The following is a 14,156-nucleotide window of genomic DNA, read 5'->3' as shown; positions in this document are numbered from 1 at the left end:
TCTTGAAAGCCAGTATCAGTTTCAGGAGGAGTAGATTTATAGCATCTCTTGTTTCCTTCAGTATCTTCTGGGCACTGAATAATATATTAACTGTCTCCTGTCTTAAGAATGTGGAGTTGAGATGCTGACCCTTGCTTTACCCTCTGTATGATTATAACTTTCCTTTCACACTGAAGTCAAGATGTGCTCAGTACAACCCTTCTTTGGGTCGGCCACGGGAGAGCATTATGTGCCTCCTTTGACAGCCACGACGCCATGGACATCAGGTGTGCAGCCAGGGCTACTTTCTGAAGAATCGGTCACACATTTTTCAGTGCCACTATGATTTCACTTTAGTAGCTTGTGGCTGCCATATAAAGATTTCCTTCTAAGGTGAGTTTAATATATCAATTCTCTTGTCTACCCAGTCAATACACATCAGTCTTAATCATCGATATGCAAGTACCTTCCCACTGATGAATTTCATATAGTCACCTCTTCCAGAAGTGTTCTTGTACTGTTCTTCTGAAACAAAAGCTAGCATTTTACACCATCAGTAACATCTTCTTAAATGATCCAACACTCTGTCTTGTTGAAAATGTGCACATTAAAAAATTAATATATAGCAAATTCATTTTATTTCCTGATTCCATTCAAATTCTGATAATGTTTTCATGGTTTGATTTTTATGTTCTTTTGTGTGTTGTATTAAGACATTAACCTTTTTGTTTTTGTTTTGTTTTCACTTTAGGGGACACTTAACAAATCCACTAGTTCAAGAAGCTTAAAATCCCTTGACCCTGAAAACAGTGAAACTGAGTTAGAAAGGATTTTGCGTCGCAGAAAGGTGACAGCAGAAGCAGATAGCAGTAGTAAGCTGGTTTGAATTCTCCACAGTCCTTCTCTTCACCTCTGAAACACCTTCTTCTAAGTCCCTTTTAACATGAAACAATCTTTTAAAAATTATTATTAAAATATTTATTTTTAATGTGAGTGAGAAGTATGGGATGGGTTATTTATGCATATCTCATAAGAACTCTTAGATATGTTTATTTGTTGATATATTTATTTATTTGTAAGTAACCAGGCCTTTATAGATCTGATTTGTTGAATGCCAGATGCCCTTGGTAAAGAAATGCAGAAAGAGTTTCGGCAACCATATAGCATCGAGTACAGACTCTGGAGTCAGACCACCCAAGTTTGAGTCCTAGTTCTCTTGTATACTAGCTGGTTGCCCTTAAGCAAATTACTCAACTTCTCTGTGCCTCAGTTTCTTCATCTATAAAATGAGAATAAATAAAAGCTCTGCTTCCTAGGATTATTCTAAAGATTAAATCAATATGTGAGAAATCATTAGTAGTTGCAGTAGAAATTACACATCAGTTACGAATGCAGGAAAATCATCATGACTCTTTGTATCCATTTAGCTTACTGTGCCTGCCTGTGAAATGAGTGACAAATTCCAGCTCTGTCACCAACTGTAATGTGCCATCTGATCAAGTATTGAGTTCAGTTTGTATTTGTGTGACATTAGGTCAGTATTAGCCTCAGTATTTATCCCAGAACTGTGCATGTCTTGTGCTGCTTCATCGGCTGGATCATGGGAATTAACAGAAACCTTCATGAGGTTTCCCCTTGTGGGCAGGCAGGAGGCCGACTTTAAAAAACTACCTTAAAGTAAAATTAATCAGCAACCACAGCTAATGGCCTGAAGCTTCCTGATTAAATTCAGTCAGCTTCAAGGAGCCTATCATAATAGTTTAAATCTGGTGAATACTGAGTCACGTCGACCAAATTTAAGTAGCTACAATATTACAGATGGATTTTTGATCATCAAGTTCTAATGTTCAGAGAGAGATTTACTCAGATAATTGAGTAAATTGATTCCTTGAACCCAAAGTGGCTTAATACCAACCAAACTTTTATTATAAAAAGACGAAACTTTTGTTTTCTTCTTTAAAAAAAGATCAGCATTCAATTTTTAGGTTGGTCTGGAAGTTTTGTTGTTAAAAATCCTACAAGGATTCTGCCACCTACAGTGCCCTTGAAAACAACTACTTCAGGAAAATTAAGAGGTTACCACAACATTTTTTTCCTTAGGATGGCTTTGCGAGCATCGTGCAGCCCGAGACATACAGTCGTTAATCATTTTGTGACTTCATCAGTGCTTGAGTCATCCTTTTCATTGTTTCAGCCTTAAAGTTGCTCATGTAAACATTGCTATTTTTAAGGACTTCGTCCATGTGCCATTTTAGTGCTCTGTCATTCACATTCTGTATTTTGCCACTGGCTTTTTTATTTCTCCAGAAACATCCTTACTTCACTCATGATTTTGGTCAAAATGTACAACACTCACATTTCAGAATTAGTTTTCAATCTAAGAAGTGAGCAAAGGTTTTCACTTAATATGGAAATTTGAATATTTCAGAGTAGAGAAAGGAATACATTTCATGTACATGGAGTGAATCTTTCATTTTATTTACTACATTCCTCCAATACACAAATATTTAATGCATTATTTTAGGTCAGTTAGAATAGAAAATACACATTCAATAGAACCATTAATAAATGAATAGAAAAATAAGAACTGTCATTGGCTAGGTAGAGAGCAAACATACGCTAAGAGAGTGACTTGTAATTGAGCAGAAATTTCCTTTGAGTTTCCTAATAGCCAAAGCAAAAGAAAAAAAAAAGGAAGGAAACAAACTTACAAACTCTCATCATCTAAAGGAGAAATCATACCATTGTTTAGGTAGTACAAACGTTTTTCTATTATCAAACTAGAGGTGGTATTTACCATGTGAATGTTTTAATAAAGGCTGTGGAGTGACAAAGTGAAAATTCCAGGGGGAAAAGTAAGGAAGAAAGTAAAGCCACAGAGCTGCATGGTGGGAGTCAGGTGACAGAAGTGAGGAGTTGGATAGGTTGGTGTCTCAGGTACTTGAATCTCTGGGGTAGTTTTCTTCTGCCCCCAAAGGCTTATGGGAAAGTAAATGTGAGGTCACAAGTGGAGAAAGGAAACGTCAGAAGAAAGACAGAACTAAGGTATCAGGTTAATGGTTTTCTCCCCCACGGGCAAAGGATGTTGTACCCTTTTCCTTAGGATTTTTCTTATGCATCTAACTGACTTTCCCTTGTTTTACCTAGTCTTGTAGCCTACCAAACTGACACTTCAAAGAGCAGCAAGTGCCTCTTGGAGAACATTGGGTGGCTTAGGATGCAGTAATAATAATCTTAAACTGTACATTTTTAAAAATTTCTTTTTGTGTATAAGAAAAGTATAAGAGCTGTAGCTTAGCTCACTACTCTCCTTCCTTTTTACAGAAAATGCGTTGGTGTATTCAGAAGCTGATCTTTCTTACAAGGACAGATTGTTTAAAGCTACCTAGTATTGTAATCAACACTTATCCAAGGGCAGAATAGAGCTGATCAAAAGCAAATCTTGAATTCAACTTCAAATTTATATCTTCAGGAACTCTAATATTAATTGGTCTTTCTGCCCTTCTCTCTTAATTGCCACAGCCCCATGCAACATGAGGCTTGACATAGCTGGGAGGAATAGGGCTTTTTTTTTTTTTTTTTTTTTGAGACAGAGTCTTTGTCGCCCAAGCTGGAGTATAGTGGTGCAATCTCAGCTCACTGCAACCTCTGCCTCCCAGGTTCAAGCGATTCTCTTGCCTCAGCCTCCTGGGTATCTAGGATTATAGGCACCTGCCATCACGCCCAGCTAATTTTTGTACTTTTAGTACAGACAGGGTTTTACCATGTTGACTAGGCTGGTCTTGAACTCCTGACCTCAGGTGATCTACCCGCCTCAGCCTCCAAAGTGCTGGGATTACGGCGTGAGCCATGGTGCCCAGCCAGAAAAGACCTTTTAAGTCAAAATATCCAATAATGTTCAGACTTGTCTGCTGAGATAGTATAAGTTAAATAGGGAAGACAGAAACTAATGCTTTGTAAACTGGGGCTTCCATTAGAACAGAGAGGTTCTGTGTCACCTGCATAGAGTAAGGCTCAGAGAGGTGTCCAACAGAATGGCTTTACAATTTTTTAGTCTCTCTTAGGTAGGTTTTTCAAATTAGACCTTCATTTTTAGAGTTGATATGTTACACTGTTATACTGAGTACGTCAGGCACATTAAATCCAAATGTAGGAATAGCATTCCAGACCTTAATGTCAATGGTCAGAGATTAGCTAGCATTTTGGATTATACCCACTAGTACTTTCCATCTTAAGATGATCTGACATTTCTTTAGGGGTAGACACCCAAGTTGTGCACTCTTCTTACTGGCACATTTCAAGGTTATCATCCCACTTTATTTCTAGAAATAGTCATTTAATTTGCATATTTGTGACTTATTTCATAAATGTCTTTGTTTTAAAAGTATTTCTTCTGAAGTTTCAAGAAGCACTTACTAGCATCTTGCTTTGAGAAAAACTGCCTAGGATAGAATCTTTTAACCTAAAATTAGGGGCTGGCTTCAGTGCTGAGAATTTTTAGATTGATATGCCAATAATTTCAGTAACAAGTTATATTATAGTTTTTAAATCCTGTCCTAAAGAGTAGAAAGTCCAAAAGGTAAATAGCCAAACTCTTTCCCACTTAATTTTTATGATTTTGTGTCTGTGTTTTAAGAGGAAATAAATCCACTTACTTCTCATTCACATTAAAACGAAAATGTTCATAAAAGCTCTTTAATGCTCAAGAAGCCTTCATGAGCCTTTTAGAAAGAGCGTTGAGCCTTTTGACATTGTTCCAGTTTCTATTTAAAATGCAGAGCTGAGTTTTGGGAAGAATTAACTCTTGAGAGGCAAAATGGTTCAAGTAGGGCTGTCAGAAAGCCATACTCTGTGAGAGGAAAAGAGTTTTCACAATTCCAGTATTACTAAGGACTCTGGTCAGTGAGGGAATTGTGGCCTGGGATTTTGTGGTTTCTTAAAAATCTGTACACAATTTCTCAGCGTGGTTCTGGTAGATTGAAACGTCGTAGTACCACCAAAGCAGAGCAGATTTCCATCAAGAACATTCTCCACCATGCTTTTGAAATTTTAAAAAACTTGGCCTTTTCACTTCTTGAGGGATTTTCAGCTAATCTGTTTTTCAGTACCATATTAATAAGCATCGTACAGAATTATTAAACTTGAGGTATGTGTTTGGTTTTAAGGTCCAACCGGGATATTAGCCACCTCAGAGTCCAAATCCATGCCAGTGTTGGGTTCTGTATCCAGTGTAACAAAAACAGCCTTGAACAAGAAAACTCTGGAGGCAGAATTCAACAGCCCGTCCCCCCCAACACCTGAGGCAGGTGAAGGGCCCCGTAAATTGGAAGGATGCACAAGTTCCAAGGTTACGTTTCAGTAAGTAATGATGCTCTTTACTAAGTGGTGTATAGAAGAATCTGTAATGACTAACTTGTGTGTTTCTTTGATTTGTGTCTCTTTAGAGAGATTTTGATTTGGCTCACCAATAAATTCTCTTCTTTCATTTGATGGGCCAGCTTTTCATTCTAGGGTTCTAACTTAGAGATCTCATTCAGATCCAAAGCAGGTACCATGTACAAAGCTGAGCTGAGTTTTGGGAAGAATTAACTCTTGAGAGGCAAAATGGTTCAAGTAGGGCTGTCAGAAAGCCATACTCTGTGAGAGGAAAAGAGTTCTCACAATTCCAGTATTAATAAGGACTCTGGTCAGTGAGGGAATTGTGGCCTGGGATTTTGTGGTTTCTTAAAGATGGGTACACAGTTTCTCAGCGTGGTCCTGGTAGATTGAAACGTTGTAGTACCACCAAAGCAGAGCAGATTTCCAACAAGAACAAGTTTTACTTCCCCTAAACTGGTTTGGTAATCAGGTTCTTCTACACACACGCAAAATTGATCTGGATGATACTGACTGCATCAGGAGACACTTAATCAGTCTTTTGAGATTAAATACATAGATCATCCCTCTTAATGGTTCATGAGCAGCTCAAGAAGATACTAGATCTTTTAGAGGCTACTTAGAAGGGCACGTTTTTACAACCTTTTCCAGTCCTCAGTTAAAGATGTGTCTAATATTGCTCTATCCTGAAAATGAAAACATACGATGTAAAGAGTTATCTGTATAGACTCGCTTCAGAGTGGCATTTTGATTGTCGAAGAGCTAATCCTGCTACTGAATGTGTTTCAGACAGATCTAGTGGAGGATCAATTTGTTTTATAACAATGGCAGCTCTTTTTGAAATTAGTCTACAGTTTTGCTTTAGTTCTCTTGCCAGGATGTCAGCTAGTTTGTCACTTAAAGAAAAGGAAGAGGTGAGACAAATCAGATCAGCTGAATATTGTAATCATGGTTAATTAAACCTCTGATTTCCCATCCTATCAAGAGAGAAAGAACCCCCCCCCCTTTTTTTGTAATTCTAGCTGTCTTAGCTCAAAAGGTGAAACCTGGACAAATGAAGTTGAAATTCAGTTTGGATCTATTTTTGCCAACTGGTATTTTCTTCCTCTCTTGCATTCTCTCATTGCTGCTATTAACTTTTTTTTTCTCTTCAGGAATGAATGACCTTCTTTGCTGATTTACTGAATTTACTTTACTGATTTACTTCTTTGCTGAATTAATTTCATTGTATTTAAAACCACATTTTCTCCTGTAGTCATGTGTTTCTTTTCTTTTGACTAGAGTCATTTGAACACTTCTAACAGAAAGATGATCTATATTCATTCTCCATCTTTCCTATTAAATTTGTTTAACACTAATTTGACATCAACAATCTGGCTACATTTGAACCAATATCCAGACACAAAAGCAATTTCGCTGAGACAAGTTAGTTTCTGATAAATGCTTCAGTGTGTGTATATAGATTTTTTTCCTTTACCGCTTTACACAGATAATCTGAATCAGAAAATACTGCAACTCCTTCCTCCTTTTGTCTGCCTTTTATTCTCCAAAAGTAAGTGGAAATTACATTTCCAAGAAAGGAAATGAAATAATTGCAGGCCCAAGGTCTGCAAAATGTGTGTTGAATTGACAGTGAAAAGGATCCGTGTGTTGACAGACACAGTTGTTAGATGCCATAAAGGCGGATGTGAAGCTCAATTTATTTCTCATCTTGCTTGTTCAATGACTGCTTAAGAGACACATTTCAATTTAATTTATCTACTTAAAGCTCTAATACAAATACTGTGTATTGCTGTATTAACTTTTAAACTTTGTAACCTAATGCTCCATTCAGTTCTTGACATTCTTTAGCTAAATAAAATAACTGTTGCAGTGTATTTTCATATTGACAGCCATTTATCAAATAAGAGCACCTTTCTGGAAAACTGTTTCTTAAATACAATTAGACTATACAGATTGAGATTTTTGTGTATGTGTAGGGTAATTATTTACCCAGATAGGCACACTTCATTCATATGTTAAAACCTTTTAATGACTAAAAGAAGTTTAACTTAATGTAGTTACATGTAAACTTGAAAAGTTTCTATTATTTGTCAGAATCCTCTGAAACTGGCCTAGCTGCCAGGAATGAGAAGGGTTATTTTCAGTGGTGTTTCTGGCTGGCTTAGTACTAGCTAAGTACTTAGTACTGGCTAAGTACTCTATTATACTAACCACATTGTCTTACCTCATAGACTTGGCCTGTCGAAGCACTTTGAAGTCAGGTCAGCAATTAATAAGTAAAATATTTCCTTTGCTTTTAAAAACTGTCTTTGCATTCTAGTAGTTGCACTTTTATTTTGATCTGTGGCAACACCACCGTTAGTGTTTCCGGTCAGTGGTGCTGTTGGCTCTTGACATGAATCAAGGTCAAGGGAGGATGCCAGTGACAGTCGGCTCTAATACAGATATTACTACTCCAACATATGTATGCATGTACTCTCTCTTGTTCTCTCTCTCTCTCTCTCTCTCTCTCTCTCACACACACACACACACACACACACACACAGTCAGCCTCAGCCACTCTAACTTCCCTTCCTCCCTCCACTTTGGCCTCTTTGTGCCAGTACCACTTCACCCTAGGCCCTTTGCTTTTGCCGATCCCTCTGCCTAGTATGGTCTTCTCTGAGAGCTCCATGGCCTTCTCCCTCACCTCCATGGCTCTGTTGCCCAATGTTATCCTCTCAATGAAGCCTACCCTTGCCACCCTATTCCAAATTGTAACCTATCTTCCCTTAAGCTCTGATTCCCCCTTAACCTATGTCATTTCTCCCTATAGCAGTTCTCACCTTCTAACTTACATTGTTTTATTTTTTCTCTCCTCTATTGGAATATAAGCTCCATGAGGGTAAGGCGTTTTTCCTGTTTTGTCTACTGGTGTGTCTTACACACATGGGACAATTCCTGCCATATGGTAGGCTTTCAGTAAATTATTTTTTAATAAATGAATGAGCACATTTTTAGTATCAATAAAACAGCTGAGTATCAGCTATAATAATCAGCATTCTCCTATTATTCAGCAGTCACATGCTCACAAGCTTGATATTAGAGATGTTTGTTTATTAGTTTTTTGATTGGATTATTTGGTTTTAAAACATTTTTTAAATGCCTGGGAACCATTTCTCTTCAGCTCAGTCTTGCATATCTTTTTTGACATTGTACCTACTCCAAATTAAGTTATCAGAGACAACACAATACTCAGTTGTAAAACAAAGATTGAGCTGTGCTCACTTGATTGGCCCAAATGGATCGGAAAATTTGCTAAACTATCGAGAAAGGTTTTAAATGTAAAAGTAAAGACAGGGCTGGGTGAGGTGGATCACGCCTATAATCCCAATACTTTGGGAGGCCGAGGCAGGCAGATCACCTGTGGTCGGGAGTTCAAGACCAGCCTGACCAACATGAGAAACCCTGTCTCTACTAAAAATACAAAATTAGCCAGGCATGGTGGCACATACCTGTAATTCCAGCTACTCAGGTGGCTGAGGCAGGAGAATCATTTGAACCTGGTAGGTGGAGGTTGCAGTAGCCAAGATTGCACCATTGCACTCCAGCCTAGGAAACAAAAGTGAAACTCTGTCCCAAAAAAAAAAAAAAAAAACAAGTAGAGACAAAGATTTTTCTGCATAAGATCTTCACTTAACCAGAAAGTTAAATAACATCACAGTATACCTAGAAAGTTTTTTTCTTTTAATAAATTCCTGAAATAAGCATATGAATATATTCCATATAATTGAGTAACTCTTCTCTGATAAATTATACAGTCAAGGATATACTGACTTATTTCCTAGGGACCTATAAGAAAGCAAGAAACACTTTTAATGCTTAATTATAAGGATTAATTAACTTTCTTGTCACCAACATATGCAAAGCAAGGGTTTTTTTTGTTTTGTTTTTAAGAAAAAAGAAAAAGGAAAAGATAATCAGGGCTTGGGAAAGCCTAATTTATTCTGTTTCTATTTTAATAATAGTTTTAAAATGTGCTCTGTTAATTATGTCTAGTAAGTATATACCATCTAGTCCTAATATCTTAAATCTCACAGCAAATATGAATGTTATGAATTCTGATTGGTTATAATTCAGATCAGAATTACACTCGTCATGTCCCTTTATGCTGTAATTGGTAAAGGGCTGGCCAGGCGTGTTAAGTGTAAACCTCATTTTTGCTTTTATGCTCTTTCTCCTGATCAAGATTAAATCTGATAATTTTTTTTTTTTTTTTTTGAGACGGAGTTTCACTCTTGTTACCCAGGCTGGAGTGCAATGGCGCGATCTCGGCTCACCGCAACCTCCGCCTCCTGGGTTCAGGCAATTCTCCTGCCTCAGCCTCCTGAGTAGCTGGGATTACAGGCACGCGCCACCATGCCCAGCCAATTTTTTGTAGTTTTAGTAGAGACGGGGTTTCACCATGTTGACCAGGATGGTCTCGATCTCTTGACCTCGTGATCCACCCGCCTCGGCCTCCCAAAGTGCTGGGATTACAGGCTTGAGCCACCGCGCCCGGCCAAATCTGATAATATTAAAATACAGTAAGAGTCACTGATTCCAGCCAATCAATGGGTGAGAATCAAAGAGAGAAAATTCTAAATTATAGAATTTTTAAAAGAAACTTTTACTTTCACACAGCTATAATACCTGGCAATAGGGTAATTAAGTATTGCCCAGGGTCACAAAAACAAGAATGATTTGTATTTTAATTAATAAAAGCCTGTAGACAGGAGTGGGAGTAATAAGGAAATAATGTGATTCATTTTCTAAACCAGTACCTGGGTGCTGGGGACAGCAAGCAGCATCTGGTTTTTTCCAGGACTTGAACTCTTAATATCAGACAGAGTAAGGTTCAGATCCTCGGTCTGCTGTTTAGATATTTGTGCCCTGGGAAAGTTATGACTGAATCCTGGTGTGTTAATTGACAATAGTAATGCCTGCCCTGTAGGGTTGTCATGTAAATTAGATCATATGGGAAAAGTATTTCAATAAAACTCTTTCCTATCTTATCTTAAAATTATGATGCTGGGATAATGATCATCAAGGACCAAAGCCAAGATACTGGACCCCCTGAGTTTTTGACTGGGCCAGATGACTTGGACAAGTCGTTTAACTTCTCTGGGTTTTGTTTTCTTTTTGTTAACGTTTCTTCTCATCTAAAATCAAGGCAAGTAGATTGCGTACTTTACAGAGTCCCTTTCAGCTTTTGAATTCCAGTAATTCCTAACAAATGTCGTTACTTGGTACAGATCTTCACAGTTAGGATAAGGAGTAAGAGGTACGTATTTTCTAGCACATGTCTCTCAGTGTAGACATACAGGAAAACACACATAAGCCCAGAAATGTAAAATAATTAATGTTTAAAATACATCGTCGGAACTTACAAGTCCAAATCAAAATGACTATTACCTTTCAGATTAGTACTCTTAGGGGTCAGCATTACTCATTTCAGCCCTTCACTATTGCCCCAAATGCTTTTAGACCTTTTTAGGTTAGAAGTACCTGATCACAGGCCAGGCATGGTAGCTTATGCCTGTAATCCCAGCACTTTGGGAGGCTGAGGCAGGCAGATCACTTGAGGTCAGGAATTCGAGACCAATTGGGCCAACATGGAAAAATCCCATCTTTACTTAAAATACAAAATTAGCTGGGTGTGGTGGCATATGCCTGTAATCCCAGCCACTTGGGAGACTGAGGCAGGAGAATCACTTGAACCCAGGAGGCAGAGGTTGCAGTGAGCCAAGATTGTGCTATCGCACTCCAGCCTGGGCAAGAGAGACTCCACCTTAAAAAAGAAAAAAAAAAAAAAAAAAAAGGTACCTGTTCACAGAGAAAATAAATTAGGTGATCTTTCCCATCTCTTTATTTTGGAGTGAAGAAATTGGGTGAGAAGATTCCTTCAGAGCCGCTCTGCTGGTCCTAAAAGAGAATAGTGTCAGTGTTCATTTTGATCAAAAGATGATGTGACCCATTTTAATCACCACTATATTCGACATATGTTTCCAAATGACTTTAGCTTTTGAAAGTGGATTCCGGCCGGGCGCCGTGGCTCAAGCCTGTAATCCCAGCACTTTGGGAGGCCGAGGCGGGTGGATCACGAGGTCAAGAGATCGAGACCATCCTGGTCAACATGGTGAAACCCCGTCTCTACTAAAAATACAAAAAATTAGCTGGGCATGGTGGTGCGTGCCTGTAATTCTGGCTACTCAGGAGGCTGAGGCAGGAGAATTGCCTGAACCCAGGAGGCGGAGGTTGTGGTGAGCCGAGATCGCACCATTGCACTCCAGCCTGGGTAACATGAGTGAAACTCCGTCTCAAAAAAAAAAAAAAAAAGAAAGTGGATTCCATTTTCAGACATAACTATCAGTTGGGCACCATTGCAGATGTATGTATTTTTTAATATAACATAGACACTTGATGTGCCTGCCAACCACATTTACAGAAGAGTGTTGTGTAGTACAGACAAGCTGAAGCTGGCTGGGGCCAGCTTTTCTTCTTTCACCCCAGTTAGGTAGACTAGTCCCACATTTACACATTCTGGGATGTTGCTTAATGAGTAACTAGGAATTAATGTTTCTGAAACATATGTCAAACAATAAATAAGAAAACCCAGTATACATCAGTGTGAGTGAAATTGCCTTCCATTTTAATCTTATGTGAGATACCTGAAACATGTTAACTGTGTTATCAACAGAATGCATACGTCTGATGTTCTTGGTTGATATAGGTGTAGTAAATGAAAAAACATTTTTTGGGAAAAAGCCAAGAAACTTGCATTCTGTATATGTGTTTTTTTAGTTACTACTTCTATTATTCTTTATCAGCATATATTCATAATAAAATCAAATCCATCTAAGAGGAAATGTGCTGAAATTATAGTCCGCAGGATGTATGTGTTAGTTATAGATGGAGGCTATTAGTAATGCAACCAGTTTCCAGTTAGGGGATTGAGGGTTTTGGAATTTGCTTCTGTGCTGTTGTTACTATATTTCACTAACATTTATTAAGCCAGGTGCTTTTATGTATTATTTTAATTCTCCCAAACCTATAGTTTGGACATTATCCCCATTCTACAGATGAGAAAACTGAAGTTCAGTGATGTCAACAACTTGCCCAAAATTATACTTCTAATTGACATTTAGGTCAAATTGCATTTGAACCTTTTAAACTTTATCTCTAAAGCCAATGCTTTTTGAACTATGGTGTACTGTTTTTAGTGTCTAAAGAGCTTAAGGAATGGGAAAGAAAAGAATGACCATAAGATTCCTTCTATAGAAGGTGATGATTCTGCAGTTAAGTTGCTTCATTGACCCGAAGATACTCACATCCTGTTCCTTAGACCCTACATACTCATAGGTAGTTTCATGTCTTCCTTTTCTCATTCTTTAAGGCCAATCTAAGCAGATTTAAAGATCTCTTGTCAAGGGAGGAAAGTGTTACCCAATAAAACAGAGTTGTGAAAAGGAGAGCCTATGTGAATTAACAAAAAGTCTTAAAGAATAATTGGAAAGAAATTATTTTAATCTTTTTCATGCCAAATGTTCAATAAAGGGCTATGCTTCAAAAAAATTTTAGAAATTAGCCTGTCGGAATACCAGCCTTAAGCTACTTTAGTCTTCAGCATAAGTTCCATTTGTACAGTTTTTATTTTATTAAACATTTTAGCCATGCCGAGAAATAGTTTTTTCCCAGAAGCAAATACCTTGAAAATTTCTGATCATAATTATTGGATTAGAAAGATGCTTTTACTAAATGATAATATGATAATATGAAGGTGAATCACTATATGTGAATCTAGTTTAAAAACATACATTCTAAAGCCCTAAATATATTTTATCATTGTATCCATTTTATTCTATACCTTTTTGAGAGAGCTTCATATTTGGTCAATTACTGGTTAGCTCCTTTGAGTTTATTTTAATTATACATTGGTCATCATGTTTTAGGACATTTTTATTATAAAGAGAGACTGGACACCTGGGCCTTCAGCATGGAGAAAGAGGTGAGCAGATCTTAAAATGTGTCTGCATCACAGTCAGGCAGAGGCTTAAGAATATCTTGTGTTCTTGCCATCTTGCTCTTCTCCTCTGATACCATCTCATCTGAAAGTGGCCCTGCTCATCTGAATTGAGCTTTTTCATCCATATTCACACTTCTTCTATTAATTACTTTCAGGAAAGTGAATATCCTCCTAACAGTTGCAATTAGACAAGATAGTCAACCTCAAAGATGATTTTTCATTTTATCTAGTTACTTCTATAAAACCTTACTTCAAAAGGGAGAACGCCTTAGAAAGGGAACTCCCGTTCCATTTTAACTGTGTGGTTTGTAGTGCTTTCGTAGGTTTGTCATCTTGGTCATTCTCAAAGATCCTTTTAAGCCACAATTAATTGCCAGAGACTCTTCAGTTAACACTTTCTAATTTATCATACTTCTCTTCACCCCAGATCCCCCCAAAACTGTAAGCTTCATCAAGCTCTTTGAAATCTCCTTTTTAACTACCAGACAGGCAGTTAGTTTGCTCTTTCGTTTGGGGGAGTCAAAAGAGGTTACATGCTGCCCTAGAAGATTTTAAAAAACAAAAACCCATGTAGCAATTATAAGACTTCGATTTCAATGGAAAAATGTTTGTTTCCAGTGAAGCCATTTTTATTTTAATTTGCATTTAATTTCTATATCTGTGGTATCTCTAAATACATGTGACTTTTGGCTCCACACAGATTTATTTTTGTAAGAGTTCATCTTGTTTGGGCCATTAACTGAATACCAAAGGG

The 14,156-nt window shown here is 37.6% G+C and overlaps 1 protein-coding gene across 5 annotated transcripts in view; it reads left to right on the top strand.

Moving 5' to 3' along the window:
• The window catches only part of SHTN1 (shootin 1), a 124,887-nt gene that overhangs the window by 101,440 nt on the left and 9,291 nt on the right, over positions 1 to 14,156 (top strand). For 3 of the 5 annotated variants that reach the window (XM_032281765.1, XM_032281766.1, XM_032281767.1), the window contains 2 exons: positions 731 to 851; positions 5,145 to 5,337. The exons of 1 other annotated variant lie outside the window; for it this stretch is intronic. In XM_032281765.1, the coding sequence (XP_032137656.1) occupies positions 731 to 851; positions 5,145 to 5,337 (314 nt within the window). Of the gene's footprint in view, positions 1 to 730; positions 852 to 5,144; positions 5,338 to 14,156 lie in introns of those variants that run through there. One more of the 5 variants, XM_032281768.1, reaches the window with a different exon arrangement.

Source organism: Sapajus apella, unplaced genomic scaffold, assembly GCF_009761245.1.
Source record: "Sapajus apella isolate SASKATOON/1434 unplaced genomic scaffold, GSC_monkey_1.0 scaffold13, whole genome shotgun sequence".
NCBI lineage: Eukaryota > Metazoa > Chordata > Mammalia > Primates > Cebidae > Sapajus > Sapajus apella.
The sequence above is the reverse complement of the archived record's forward strand: the minus strand, read 5'-3'. Positions and strand labels throughout refer to the sequence as shown.